This window comes from Chiloscyllium punctatum, chromosome 3 (genome assembly GCF_047496795.1).
Source record: "Chiloscyllium punctatum isolate Juve2018m chromosome 3, sChiPun1.3, whole genome shotgun sequence".
Lineage (NCBI taxonomy): Eukaryota > Metazoa > Chordata > Chondrichthyes > Orectolobiformes > Hemiscylliidae > Chiloscyllium > Chiloscyllium punctatum.
In genome coordinates this window covers 96,144,259-96,159,855 of record NC_092741.1, presented here as the reverse complement: position 1 = coordinate 96,159,855, position 15,597 = coordinate 96,144,259, and the positions used below count along the sequence as shown (strand labels likewise).

At 39.1% G+C, this 15,597-nt stretch overlaps 1 protein-coding gene across 4 annotated transcripts in view; it reads right to left on the bottom strand.

Moving 5' to 3' along the window:
- Positions 1 to 539: 539 nt before the first annotated feature.
- The window catches only part of rcan2 (regulator of calcineurin 2), a 362,913-nt gene continuing 347,855 nt past the window's right edge, over positions 540 to 15,597 (bottom strand). For all 4 annotated transcript variants that reach the window (XM_072556972.1, XM_072556988.1, XM_072556981.1 and 1 more), the window contains one exon: positions 540 to 3,139. In XM_072556972.1, the coding sequence (XP_072413073.1) occupies positions 2,979 to 3,139 (161 nt within the window). In that variant the 3' untranslated portion in view covers positions 540 to 2,978. The remainder of the gene's footprint in view (positions 3,140 to 15,597) is intronic.

The window sequence follows — 15,597 nt, the reverse complement described above, 5'->3', positions numbered from 1 at the left end:
TGTTGTGTCCTTATCACATATTTTTAAGATTAGACATTGAATATGAATTCTGCTTCATGCAAGTAGAACTGTAATAAGTTAAACATCCCAAATAATTACTTATGCTAGACTATTCTTGGAATAGTACAACAACGTTTTGATATTTGCTTCAGTACTACATATTCTACTGAAAACCATCGACTGTTTTTAAGAAGGTGGGAAAGCAATTTAGTTGGATGTAAAAGGTGATAAGCGTTTACCAATTAGTTCTAGCTGCATCTATTGCATATTGACATTTTAAGTGCAAGCTCAAAGATTTGTAACAAGAATACTGTGGAAATACCAATAACTTTTTTTATTTACACCATGTTTGAAAACCTTTGCTTTTCATTTCAACACTCCTGAAAGGTTACAATCACCTTTGAGTATTCATTAATTATGTTCTGACAATCATGGGGGCATCTGCACAAGTGCTCCCTAAAAAGCAATTACCTAATAAGATGCAGTATGATAAATGGTGTAACACAGATTAGTTGGTACACAAACTAACAAGCAATAGATCTTTTGAAGGACAATGTTTTATGTTACAGAAATAAAAATAATATCTTTAAAAACAGATTTAATGAAAACATTGAATTATATGACCAGTAATCATGACTATTTAATCACAGAAGCTTTCAACTTGTGTCTAAAGAACAGGTTATATTTGAATAAATGGATTTTTAAAGATAAGTTGTGTTGTGAATGTGTGCCTTTTGCAAAATCTTAGAGAAGGCACAGGTACAATTCTGTCACAAAGATCACAATTTTGAATAATAAGACACAGTTCGTGCACAAACCAAATAACAACAGATATATACCAGACATACATATATAAGGCAATTAATTCATAAAGTATTATTACTAGCACCCATTCAGTGGCAAAGACAAGTAATAACACAGACAATGTCCAATACTAGTACTACTCGTAATGGTATATTCTAACTATACACACAAGCTCTAGGTACCTGGAAAAGCAGTCAAATCTCTTATTTCTAGCTAATTTATCCTCTAGTTTTGTAGATCTGTATTTGAGGATAGGGTTCTTAAGCATTTTTGACCTTAGATAAAACCATGGTCCGTGGAACTATGTAAAGGATAACCAAAATAAATTTCTTTGGCAGAATAATCCTTCCAGACCTGGTTATTTGGAGTTTAATGAAGATCGCAAAAATCTCAAAGTTGAGTATAATTGGGTTCAAATGACATTTTGCAGCTCATCTGAATGGGAAATAGATATTGTCATTGCAAGTCAATATTGCTTCACTTTATTCAAGTTTCATGGGATTAGAACATACAGATTTATAAATAGTTATTTTGCTGTGATGAAGTTTGACTGTTTTAACTTAAAATCTTTCTCCACTTAGAGTGCTTACATCTCTATAGTGAGTTCACTCAGTTTTTGTTTGTATCCTTAGAACACCATTTTCATTTGTGACAATTTTGTACACAACCCAATCACAATATATTTCAGCACAGGCATTTTCCTTCAGTGTTTTTGAAAAAGAAAACCCATGAAAGTGTTATAGCTGCATTGAAAAGCTGAGCAGATACCCAACAGGAACATTGCTTCTTGTGAGTACAGAAATACTGACTTATACATTAAACATAGTCGTCATTACATGTAATCCATTATCCTTAATAGATATGATTAACTGAGCAAAGCAAAGTAAATGTTTATCCAGATAAAAACAAATACTTATAGTATTTAGGTTATGAGCTATTAAACTATATTTAATTATGTAAAAACTGAAAATATTGATCAAAACACAAAATTTAGATTGTTATATTGATTCCTAACCCAGTTTACCTAAGTTTTGATAATTGTCTTCTTAATTTCACAAAATAGATTAGAGTCAAAAAGAAGGCTAATTTATTTTGTTTAAAACATTGATAGGCAGAGTTCAGTCTGGCTAATACATTTACTCAATTGCGCCTCAAGAGTCTATGTCCAAAGACATGAAATGAACATGTTTCATTTCAATTTGAAGTAATTTATTTTTCCAAGTGGATATTTAGACAACTCAGTGTCCAAAAGTTAAAAAAGAATCCTATACTTGTGGAAATTTCTGTTAAAATAATGTGTGCCATTGTTTGGGAAATCAGGTCATCCTGCACGGATTAGAGTATAAATCTGTATTGTAGCAGCACAATGAGTCTTCAGTGCAGCGAATGATACCATAACACGATCTATTGATACTCATCCGGGTCAGATAAGTGCAGATTGGATTCCTCATAACTGTGATAATACCTATTTGTCTATCTGCCTTTAAAATCATTTTATCATTCCTCTTTTTAATAAGTATACTGTATATAACTCAATCATTACATTGTATCAATATTAAAACAGTGATAAAATACAATGTACAGTTACACCATTTCACAAGATTACATTGGAAGATGCTGACATTATGTACTGCACATCAATAAACAAAAGTTAATCTTTCTCCAAGTGGTGCCAGTGAGTTTTCTACAATAGTCTCACAGGAATTTCACCAAGGAGGTAATTGACAATCCAAACCAAGAAAGTAAAACTATTTCATTTTTTGGCTGAGTCAGAGAACATAGTAGATGTAATTATGATGTGCCTCAAGACTGTAAGCCTAATCTAAAATTGGATCAAGCATTTATACCAAATCATTTAGAACACTAGGTGCTGTATGGTGAGATGTAATTTACCATGGAATTATAATGCCAAGCTTTGCAATTACTCCTGGATTTACGAATGTCATTTGAACATAAATGAATATTTTGTGATATGATCATAACTACTAATTTGTATGTAGCAAATAGGCATACGCAAAGTAACCCATTCCATCCTATTTTGGTAGGCATTAGAAACATAACATGAGGCTTAAAACAAATGCTCCTGTGACTGACAGACAACTCTTCCTTTCAACAAAGTACAGCTGTAGCAGGGAGCACTAGATGATACTTGACTGAAAGCGTGCACCGATTTTTCAATTAGACATTGCTGGTGGCAGATCAGGACGCCTGGTTTGAATTATTTTTGGTTTTGGAGAATTCTTCGGTTCATCCTCATCCTCTGTTTCACTATCACAGACATGGACCACCACACTGGGAGTTGATTCAGTTCCCGCATGTAATTCATACTTCTCACCTATAAAAATCAAAAATGGAGGAGTTACAACTAAGGCAAAATATTATTTTACAATGTTTTTCTTTTTAAAATTTATTGGGGATATTTGTTTGACTTATTTTTGTAGCTCTGTGTAGATCTGTAAGTGAGCTTGAGAAATGTTAGGATTCCTTAACTGTGTGGGTTAAATTTGGTGAAAGGCAAGGCCTTAAAATATCAATATCGCTGTTGAAAATTGTGTTCTTGAGAAATGTTCATTGCTTTGCTATAGGTGGAACAAAAGCATAGAAAATACAATATCCAAGCTCTATAATGTTTTGAAATGAACATACATCCATACAAATTAGGAGCAAGAGTAAGCCATTCAGCACTTCAAGCCTAGTCTGCCATGGTGATTTGATTGTAACCCAGCTACCCCGATAACCTTTCACTCCTTAATTAGTAAGAATATCAGATTGAAACATTTTTGACATTTGGTCAATGTATCTGGAATTAATTATTAACACATGAGGGTTGAGCCTCCACTTACCCTGAACAAGACCTTCATCATAAGGACAGGAAGGTGAGGTGATCAAGGTGCAGGGAATTCCTAAATCAAGCATTTCTGCACTGTGCTTCTTCACAGGGATCCTACATGAGGTTTGGTAAACCATCAATTGGTTAGACTGACCTTCAAGTGCCCACGGCAGGGAAGTGTTGGATATATGACCATCTGGTAGCAAGAATTTAATTTTAAACTTTCAAAATGGGCCTTTTACAATAAATGCTGTAGGTCTACCAGAAAGCTGTATTCAGCATTTTCATCCCAAACCTACACATGCAATTTAGGGCTCGATTTTCTAATTGTCAGTGTGCTCTGTGCTCTGGAGGTTCTCCTAATTAAATACATACTCATCATTGATATACTATTAAATAACTTCTATCTTAGCTGGAAACTTTACAAAGTCAGTGGTAGATGCATCCTGGCTTTCATGCTAAAATAACCACTGTCACAACTCACATTTCCAAAAACTTTAAAGCCAATGCTTTTAATCCATCACTTTAACGCTAAATTAGATGTATGAATTTACGCCTCCTGTCTCATCTTGGACTGTGCAAAAGTAACAACTGTGTTTGTATCCTGATCCTTCTACTTTAAAACTGTTGGCCGCTGTACTGGATTCAAATGTGGTTGGGATCTTTAAAATGACAAAATAATTTTGTAAGAGATATTGAGGTATATTTCCTCTGGACTGGAACAGGGCACTGTTCTAAAATAAGATTAGTTCATTCAGGAGTGGAATCAGGGAATACACTGGTTTACAAAAAGCTTTGAAAATGTAAAATCTTTTTTGCCAAAAGATGGATGCTGTGTCAACTGAAATTGCAAGTCTGATATTTGGATATTTTATTTAATCTAAGGTATCAGGGGGTATGGATCAAAGGCAGGCAAATGGAGATAATGTACACATAGCCATAACCTAATTGAATGGTGAAGCATGCTCAAGGGCTGGATAGCCAACTCCCATTTCTATGTTAATGCTAGTAAACAGATTTGCAGGTCAACCATCTCATGTTTATTCAACTCACCTGCATCCAGTGACCATTGTCAGTGTCTCTAGAGCCTAATGGCTCCTACCCATCATGGGTAAACTGGAGTACTCCAAATCTGATAATTACTGAAGCAGGGCTACATAAAATCAACCTAAATATTTGTGGCGGTTCTTTAAAATTTAGAAATAGGCAAATATTCTATGAGATTTCTTTCATCAACTGGTTAAAATTACCACAAGCAGCAAAAATCATATTGTTTTAAAATTTGCTTTACATGGACACATGACTTGCCTACCTGAACACAGTCAAACACTATTGATGGCAGCAAAATGTTAGCTAAATGGAACAGCTAAAATTATGATGGATTTCTTGAGATTAATGTGTGTTTTTAAGATCAATCTGCAAATTAGAGAGGTTGAAACTGGTTGAGATTTAAATGTATCAGTGTCAAGTTGCTTTATATGCCTAGGTAGCAGAATCTATTTTTCCAGTTTCATTGTAAGGTATTAAGATTACTTCAAGGTCAAGTCAGGGAATTCATTGACAGTCTCTAAATACAGTATTTAAGTGATTAAAGGTGGTGTAATAAAGTGAGTCTTGTATTTATCTTAGATTACAGTGTGGAAACAGGCCCTTCGGCCCAACAAGTCCACACCGACCCGACGAAGCGCAACCCACCCATACCCCTACATTTACCCCTTACCTAACACTACAGGCGATTTAGCATGGCCAATTCACCTGGCCTGCACATCTTTGTGACTGTGGGAGAAAACCGGAGCACCTGGAGGAAACCCACACAAACACGGGGAGAACATGCAAACTCCACACAGTCAGTTGCCTGAGGCAGGAATTGAACCCAGGTCTCTGGCACTGTGAGGCAGCAGTGCTAACCACTGTGCCACCGTGCCACCCTTGACCTATATAGTGCCTTTCATGACCATTAGTCATCCCAACTTACTTTAAAGCCAATGAAGTACTTTTAGTTTAGACTCCCAAAACACAAAAGTAATAATGGCCTGAAAATCTGTTTCTGATATTGATTAAGTAGTTAAAAATTGGTTTAGTCATTTAGGGCAATTCCCTTGCTCTTGTTCAAAGTAATTTTGTGGGATAACTTTACCTCTGTCTTAAAGCACAGACAGCCCCTCAGTTTAATATTTCATCTGAAAGACTGTACCTCCTATAGTGCTGCATTTCCTCAGTATCACACTAGAACATTAGTTTTGACTTGTGTGTTCCAGTTCTGCATTGGGACTTGAACCCACAAACTACTACCCCAGAAACAAGACTGTTACCAAAGGAGCTATATCTGAAAATTTATAGATTAGATTTTACCGAATACAGAATTGCACATTCTTGTTGTTATTGCTTTCATCTTGCCAGTCAAAATAACACAACTCACACTCAGCCAAAAAAACATGGGATTCAGACCATAGAAAAGATTTTAGATAAAGAAAATGCCATCCACTCCTAATAAGTGTGGCTATTTTTCAGCCCCACACAGTTGGCATCTCACTCTTACTTTAATTCCTTTTTTCTAAATATACCCAACGTTTTTGAATGTGTTGATGTTGTCTGCTTATAATATTTCATTTGGAACTTTATTCCATAACTGTTCCATAACATTTGGGTGGCTTGGTGGCTCAGTGGTCAGCACTGCTGCCTCACAGTACCAGGGATCTGGGTTCGATTCCCACCTTGGCAGACTGTGTGAAGTTTGCACATTCTCCCTGTGTCTGTATGGGTTTCGTCCCACAATCCAAAGATATGCAGGTGAATTGGCCATGCTAAATTGCCCATAATGTTAGGTGCATTAGTCAGGGGTAAATACAGAGGAACCTTGATTATCTGAATGAGATGGGTGGGCACTATTTCATTTGTATAATTGATTATTCCATTAATTGGGGAGTATTTCCTCTGGGCCTTGGAGTTTTCTGTGAAGTGTGCTCCCTGTTCAGGAGACAGGGTGGCAGCATACTGTGAACGAGACCCTGCCACCAACCCCATCCAACACTGCCCTCCCCCCATTTCCAACCCAGTCTACTCCCACCCTGCAGCCCCATCTCACCCACGACCAGACCTCCGACCTCGCCTTCAGGGCAGCCGGACTGTACACCAAAAGTAAGACTGCTGCTATTGCCTTTATGGGGTAAGTCTCCAAATAGCGCACACAGCATTTTGACAGGTTCCACCTTTGCACAGGACAATGTTGGAGAAAATATCTGGGAAGAGGGGAGTTTAGACTACACCCCTATGTAGAAGTCCAGTGAAAGTGTGGGGGGGAGAGAGGGAGGGCGGGAGGTCAATCATTTAGAGGCGGTGCCTAGACTGTCCAGAATGTTCTCAGCAGCATTTCAGTGAGCAGAGTTCGTTTTTAATCATTGTATTTGTAAACAAAAGACACGATCAGGGTTGAAACAGCTCTTTGATGTAATATTTCTATTTGGGACCTTGAGATCACCTTTGGATAATCCGATATTCGGATAATTGATATTCAGATAATCAAGGTTCCTCTGTATAGGGTAGGGGAACAGGTCTGGGTGGGTTACTCTTCAGAGGGTCGCTGTGGACTTGTTGGGCTGAAGTGCCTGTTTCCATACTGTAGGGAATCTAATCTAATAACCCTCTATTAATTTGTTTGTAAAGGTTCTATGTAATTTTCTTCATTAATTTATTTTCAATATGTATTATTCACTGTAATGCATATAGTGCCTGCATCTGTTTGACCAATACATTTCATAATCCAATAACTTCAACTGAACCATCTCAAAGATTCATTGTCCAAATGAATCAAGTCCAACTTCTGTAACTTTTCCTCCTAGCTTAAATTCCTGAAAGCAGAATCATCTTTACTGCTTGTTGAAGATACATTTGAACAAGTAGGTTTTTGAAAGTGGAGGAAAACTTGGCTAGTTGTAAATTCTCTGTGTCAGCATTAAAAGACAAGTCAAAGACCAAAGTACTGCAAGCTTTTAAGCTCTGGCTGAGAGGGCACACAGCAGAAAGGCATAGGAAAGATGATAAGGGAGAGATGCCGTAAGCACAAAGTGAATGAGTGCTAAGAGATCAAGGGATGAGATCTGAGATGCACCCTGATACAATTCAGCAGATGGATGTTCCTTATTCCTGTGTGCAAAGTATCCTAGCAGCAGAATTTTGATAAAAGAGCTCATACACTCCAAAGTGAAGTGAGGATCAGCAATATGCCCTGATGTTGTGGTGAGGCTGGTACATGTCCAATGCCAGTGTCGATGGACAGGGGACTGCAGACAATTGCTGCCAAAGTATAGCCTCGGGATGTTGGTGACCACTGTCCAAATGCAGGGCTGGTGAACAATTAGTAAGCTGGAGTGATGATTTGGAAGTTCTGGTGCTGGACTGGGGTGGACAAAGTTAAAAATCTCACTCACCAGGTTATAGTCCAACAGGTTTATTTGGAAGCACAAGCTTTCGAGGCACTGCCTCTTCATCAGATGGTTGTGGAACATTACCAAACAACACAGAATTTTTTGCAAAAGGGTTAGAGTGTCATGAAATTAGATTAGATTAAATTCCCTACAGTGTGGAAATAAGCCCTTCAGCCCAACCAGTCCACGCCAACCCTCCAAAGAGTAACTCACCCAGACCCATTTCCCCTCTGACTAATGCACCTAACACTATGGGCAATTCAGCATGGCCAATTCACCTGACCTGCACATCTTTAGACTGTGGGAAGAAAGCACAGCACCCAGAGGAAACCCACACAGACACGGGGAGAATGTGCAAACTCCATACAGACAATCACCCGAGGCTGGGATTGAACCCGAGACCCTGGTGTTGTGAGACCCTCAGTGCTAACCACTGAGCCACCATGCCGCCCAAATTATAATGATATATTAAACAACTTTAGTTAAACATCACACAGGACCAGGTTATAGTTCTTAATTAGATTAGATTACTTACAGTGTGGAAACAGACCCTTCAGCCCAACAAGTCCACACTGACCCACCGAAGCGCAACCCACCCATTCCCCTACATTTACCCCTTTACCTAACACTACGGGCAATTTAGCATGGCCAATTCACCTAACCTGCACATCTTTGGACTGTGGGAGGAAACCGGAGCACCTGGAGGAAACCCACGCAGACACAGGGAGAATGTGCAAACTCCACACAGTCAGTTGCCTGAGTCGGGAATTGAACCCGGGTCCCTGGCACTGTGAGGCAGCAGTGCTAACCACTGTGCCACCGTGCCACCCTAAATTTTGTTTAAGTCTTTCATCTTTTAGAATGAAATGTGGTGGTTTAGATTCTTTAATATGTAATTCCCAGAATAACATTCTCAAGGCGGAGTCAGCTAATCTAATAATAGATGGAGTGTGGGGTGCTGGAAAAGCACAACAGGTCATGCAGCATCTAAGGAGCAGGAGAATCGACATTTTGGACAAGAGCCCTTCAAAGGCTCTTGCCTGAAATGTCAATTCTCCTGCTCTTCAGATACTGGTGCTTTTCTAGCACCACACTCTCAACTCTGATCTCCAGCAACTGCAGTCTTCACTCTCTCCTTATTTAATAGTAGGTGTTATCTCAGCTCAGAGAATGCATTAATATGTGTGAAAGTAAAGTCTGCACCAATGTTGAGTCCATTCTATTCCTAAAATGGGGCTTACAGAATCTTAAATGGACTTATGCAGTTTTTGAGCAAAATAAAATGTAATTCTGCAAATACAAATTCACCCCCTAAACTTATAAGTGTGCACATGCAGGAGATACAGAATGAGTGTGTGTGTGTATGTGAGTGTGTGCATATAGGTGTGACTGCATGTGAAAGAATGTGTGTGTGTGTAAGCTTGGTCAAGCATGTGTATAAGTGTGATCGGGCATAAGCCTGTGAGAGGGTGCGTGCGTGGGGGTGAGTGCAGGGGTGCAAGTGTGTGTATGAGAGAGAGTCTGCATGAGTATGCCAGTATGTAGGAGTGTGTGCGAGAGAGAGAGAGAGAGAGAGAGAGAGAGAGAGGTGCAGTGGGGTCACCTGTAGTGTGACACCCATAGGTATTCAACTTGCCTATCAGCCTCTGCTCGGCCACTTTGCATTGTTGCTTGTCCAAAAATCCGTATTGGAGGATGGTCACCCAGAAGTCTGAGGCGGAATGTCCCAGACCGCTGAGGTGTTCCCTGACTGGGAGGGAACAGTCCTGTCTGGTCATCGTTGTGCAGTGCCGATTCATCCATTGTTGTAGTATCTGTTCAGTCTTGCTGACTTACCAAGCCTCAGGTAAGCCAAGGCTGGGTAGTTTGCTGAGAACATTGATGTTTGAAATTTGGTGGTTGTTTAAAAGGAGAGAAGTGGAGGTGTAGGGAAGGTATTGGCAAGGTGCTTGTCCTCATAAATAATGTGTTGCAGGCCACGAAGAACATGGCGTAGTCTTTCGGCTCCTGGGAACTACTGGACAACAAAAGGTACCCTATCAGTTGCAGCCCGTGTCTGTCTCCTGAGGTCATCATTGTGGTTTCTCTCTGTGGCACGTCAGCACTGGCAGTTGTTGAGTTGAGCATCGTACCCTTTTCATGTGAGGGCATCTTTGAGCACTTTCAGGTGTCTGTCATATTCCTCCTCATCTACTCACATATACACACCCATTCGGCCCTGGTCTCTCAACACAAATATATTTTCATGGGGTGAATTTGCAAAATTACATTTTAGTTTGCTCAAAAACTGCATAAATCCATCTAAGATTCTGTAAGGCCCACTTTAGAAATCGAATTGACTCAACACTGGTACAGACTTTACCTTCACACATTTAATGCATTATCTGAGCTGAGGTGACACCTATTATTAGATAAGTTGATGTTACCTTAAGGATGTAATTCTGGGATTTATGTATTAAAGAACCTAAATCACTATATCCCATTCTAAAAGATGGAAGACTTAATCTAAATTTGTTCAAGAACTATAACCCAGTGTTGTGTGATTTTTAACTAAAGTTGTTTAATATATTATTATAATTCCATGACACTGTAACCCTTTTGCTATAAATTCTGTGTCGTATGGTCATATTCCACAACCACCTAATGAAGAGGCAGCACCTCGAAAGCTAATGCTTCCAAATAAACCAGGTGGACTATAACCTGGTGTCGTGTGATTTTTAACTAAGCTGTAGTGGTCAGGTACTCACACTGACTTTAAAATGTTGTGTATCATCACAGTCTAGTTTCTATCTAATAGATAGGAGGATAGGGAACTGGAGATCAATAAAATGAAATTAAATAATGATGAGATGTTAATACATACCAAGGCATGTAACCCTCCTAGTAGTGAGATTCAACATTCAACACCTATATGGAGAACTAAGCATTTTACTCTTGACATTGAGAATCTCCTTTTTCCTTCTGGTAAGATGGTGACAGAGTAGGTATTCTGTGCCTGAGCCTCGTCTGCTCCATCTGCTTTTATATTTTTTCTCCTCGCTCTTTTCTCGTACTTTCTTTTTTATTGCATTTTACTTATCTCTTGTTGAGGAGCTTGATCATGGCAATGGCATCAGTGGCAAATAGTCCTGGCATGGACTCAAGTTGCTCAACATCTCTGCTGCTGGTGGTGGAGTAGGTTCACCCAATAATCAGTTTTTCTTTTCTTGTTGATTTTTTCATTTGTTTTAATTTTAGTTTTATTGGTTATTGTTTCTACTAACACACCTTCTGGAGAGAGGCAGTGGTGGCAGCAGTATCAGGCTTATTGAATTTGGTGATTGGCTATATATCCTGTGTGAGACAGCAGCTGGGGGCCTGACCCGGGACTCTGGGTGAGTATTAAATACCTGATGGTGAGACTGTGGATCAGCATGCTGACTGAAGGTGAGGCCAAGACCCAGAGCGGACAGAGTCTGGATCAGAGCTTTGGCAGTCTGAGATCCCAGGAGCATGCCCAATGCGGCAACTGAAGTTTCCTCTACATCTACAGCGACTATGAGAGCAGGGGAGATCAAACTAGCATAGGGAAAACATGCCAAAGCAGAGGAGAGCAAGCCCAAATAGTCCATGGTCCCACCATGGCTAAGTACTTAAGAAAGACTGCAATGGTTGAACTTTTAGCTTTATTTCTTTGGTTTTTTTTTACTTAATACTAAGAAGGACTGTAAGGTTTAACATTTAACTTTGTTCTTATTTCTTTCTACCTTGTTCTTAAGTTTTTGTACTGAGGTACTTTTACCTAAGATAGCGCCTTGTATGGCAACATTGAAAACTTTTCACTGTACTCCTGTACTTTTGCACTTGAGTACATGTGACAAAGTCTCAATCTAAATTCAAAACTAAACATCTACTGCTAATTTCACCCAATTTTCTCAACTTTCTCAACAATGCCCATATTGTTCAGATTCCATTCATTGTTAGAAGCCATGTACCAGGATGCTATAGTCTCATCTCGAATGTTACATACATGCTTATATTTGCAAAAATAATGTTCCTGCTGGCAGCAACTTGGCTGTTCTCACCCAGAAACAGAACCATCAACCAGAATAAATTCCGCCAAATGTGTTGATTATCAACTGCCCATTTCAGACCCCAGATTTGGTTATCACCTGATCACAAATAGGTGCTCAGTGCAAGCAAAGGAGTCACGGAGTTTTTACAGGACAGAAAGAAACCCTTCAGCTCATCAAGTCCATGCCAGTCATCAAACATCTATTCCAATCCTATTATCCAGTGCCTGGACAATAGCCTTGTATGCTATAGTGTTTCAAGGGTCCATCTAAATAGTCCTTAAATATCTTGAGGGGCCGTGCTTCCAATGTCCTTTCAGGCAGTGAGCTCCAGATAACCTCTATTCTCTGGGTGAAAACAAATTCCTCAAATCCCCTTTCAGTCTTCTGCTCCTTTTCTTAAAACTGCACCTCTAGTTAAGAGTCCTGTACTAAGGGGAAAAGTTTATCCCTGTTTACCCTGTCTGTACCCCTCAGAACTTTGCATACCTCAATCAGGTACCCCCTCAGTCTTTTCTACTCTAAACAAAACAACCCCAGTCTATCTAATCTGCTAATTAAGCATTGACTAATTAAGACACGTATCCTACATGCTTTCTTAATCACCTTATCTACCTGTCCCGATGTCTTAAAAGATCTATGAACATGCACATAGAGGTCCCTCTGATCCTTTGTACTTCCTAGAGTGAGAATTCAACTTGTACTCCCACACTTTGCAAGTCCTTTTAGAATTAAATTCCATTTGCTACTGTTCTGCCCATCTGACCAGCCCATCCATATTGTATTGTAGTCTTAGACTTTCCTGGTTGCTATTTATCACATCACCAATTTTTGTGTTATCTGCTAACCTACTGATCATGAGTAGATCATTAATGTACACAACCATCAGTTGGGGACCCAGCACTGGAATGGAGACTAATTCTGTCATGGGGATGAGGGTCCTGTCCTGACTTCAGCTGCAGAAGGGATGTTCTGCCCTAGCTAAAGGCAATTTTTATTTTAAAAAATTAAAAAAGCTTTATGGTGTCCCCCTCCTCCTCTGATTGGAATTGCAGATTGTAGTTTCTTCAGAGCTCCAGGTCCTCCTGTTGGCCCTCCAGCTTCGAGAAACTTTTACTCTCCTCAATTGCATGATGAGCCCATCGTCTATCACCAATTTAGTAATTCAGGGGAAATTGGAGGCTGTTTTGCACAGTACTGCATAATAGCTTCTATTTGACCTGACCAAAACCCACCATGCAGAAATATTTTCATATCTAATATCAACTCGAATCTCACAGCAGGATGCAAGAAAACGATATGTACACATTATCATTTAAGGAATGTATATTAGTGTAGCTCACAGTATCCGAATTCTCAGATAAAGGTTAATGTAAATGAAAGTTCTTGTTGTATTGTGCTGAACATATCTAAATTAGCAATGTGAAAAACAATTAATGATCACTGTAATTCTAAAAATATGACTAAACTATTGAGAATATTCTTGATATTCAAATTTTTTATTTTCCTTGTTTTAACATTTTGTTTTAAAAGTCCCGGGCTGGATGTAGCTTGCTACAAAAATAATGGTTACACAGCAGATAGGAAAAGATAATCAACTACCAAAGTAGGGGATATGTTTCCACGGGAAGAGTATATTTCTATGGCAACATTCCAGTTTACCAAGGTTTGTATAGCTATGTGTCACCAGTTATTAAAATCACCAATTACTACTACTCCAAGCCTTGCTTAACATGAATAATGTTTTACGATCAATACAATGTTGCTGAAAGCTTTGTGAAAGGACAAGATCTATTCAAATATAGTCGTTTGGTAAAATTCCAACAGAAATATTCATGTTGCTACAGAATTAGTTCTTGTGAAGGGTAATTGAACTATGATATATAATTGGCCCATAATAGAATTTCTCTTTGTCTGGCTTATAGAGGTCTCCAATTCTATATATAACATGAATCTAGCAATTTTAGTATGTGATAGTTAGGCAGACTTCAATTTTTCTATGAGCAAGAGTAACTGCTGAGCACAGTGATGAGGAATATGTAAACTCTCAACTCTGGCTTCCCATTCATTCAATTAAACAGCTGCAGATCAGTAACCCAAGCAGAACAAAGTGACTGCGAATTCATCCCAGAGGACAAGGGTCACAATTCTTGGGTACCAAGATTGCATCAAAAAACTTTGTATCCTTACATATTACGCATGGCTGCCCTGAAGGTCTACCAAAATAAGTGAAATATAACATACATGATGAGCTCATTAATTAGGCCTTCAGTCGGATCTCATTCAATTCGTCAGGGACAGAGAATTCAATGCAGCTGAAAGTTTTAAAACACTGCAAAAGCTATTTAAAGAGAGTCAATTATTGAACCAGAGAGCAAAACAGAACCAGAAAATGCTGGATAGTGATTCAATAGTAGCTCATGAGGCAAAAGCATAGAAAAACCCTCTGGGTGTCAGGGTAAGTGAGACCAAGAATATAGCTTACTTATGCTGGGGGTTTCTAAGGGATGAAGAACCCTGGAAATCTTTGCTGAAAATAGTTGGATTCAGCTTTCTATGAAAGGAATTCTAACCTTCTTGTCTGCCACTGACTTGACAGATGTGGAGATGCCAGCATTGGACTGAGGCATACAAAGTTAAAAATCACACAACACCAGGTTATAGTCCAACAGGTTTAATTGGAAGTACACTAGCTTTCGGAGCAACGCTCCATCAGGTAATTGTGGAGGACACAATTGTAAGGCACAGAATTTATAGCAGAAATTTACAGTGTGATGTAACTAAAATTATACATTGAAAAATGCCATGATTGTCTGTTGAGTCTTTCATCTGTTCGAATACCATGATAGTTTCACTTCTTTCATGTGTAAATCACAAAACCTTTTTTTAAAAGTTGCATTCTCAGGTTAGCTGTAACAATTGGAGTTAGCTAGACAATACGTTGAAGGGCTGCAAATGCCAGAAACCAGAGTCTGAATTAAAGTGGTGTTGGAAAAGCACAGCAGGTCAGGCAGCATCCAAAGAGCAGAAAAATCGATGTTTCGGGTAAAAGCCCTTCATCAGGAATAGGTGTTGAAGGTGTTAGCCCCCTGTGTTCTGTCTATGCCATGATGTTTAGATTGATTCTAATCAAAAAGGTGAGATAACAGAGTTTTACATGAATTCATGCAGTTTTTGAGCAAAATTTAACTCTTCAAGTACAAATTTCCCCCCACAAAATATGTGTGCATGTGGGTCTTTGTGTGTGTGTGTGTGTCTGTCTGTCTGTCTGGGTTGGGGGTTGTGAGTGTGAGAGAATGTATATGTGTGTGTAGTGAGTGTAGAGTGTCTTAAGTGTGTGTGTGTGTGTGTGCGTGTGTGCGTGTGTGTAGTGCAATGGTGGTCACCTGTTGTGTGACATGAACCCAAGGTCCTAGTTGAGACCCTCCCTATGGGTATGGAACATAGCTATCAGCCTCTGCTCGGCCACTTTTCGCTACTGCCTGTC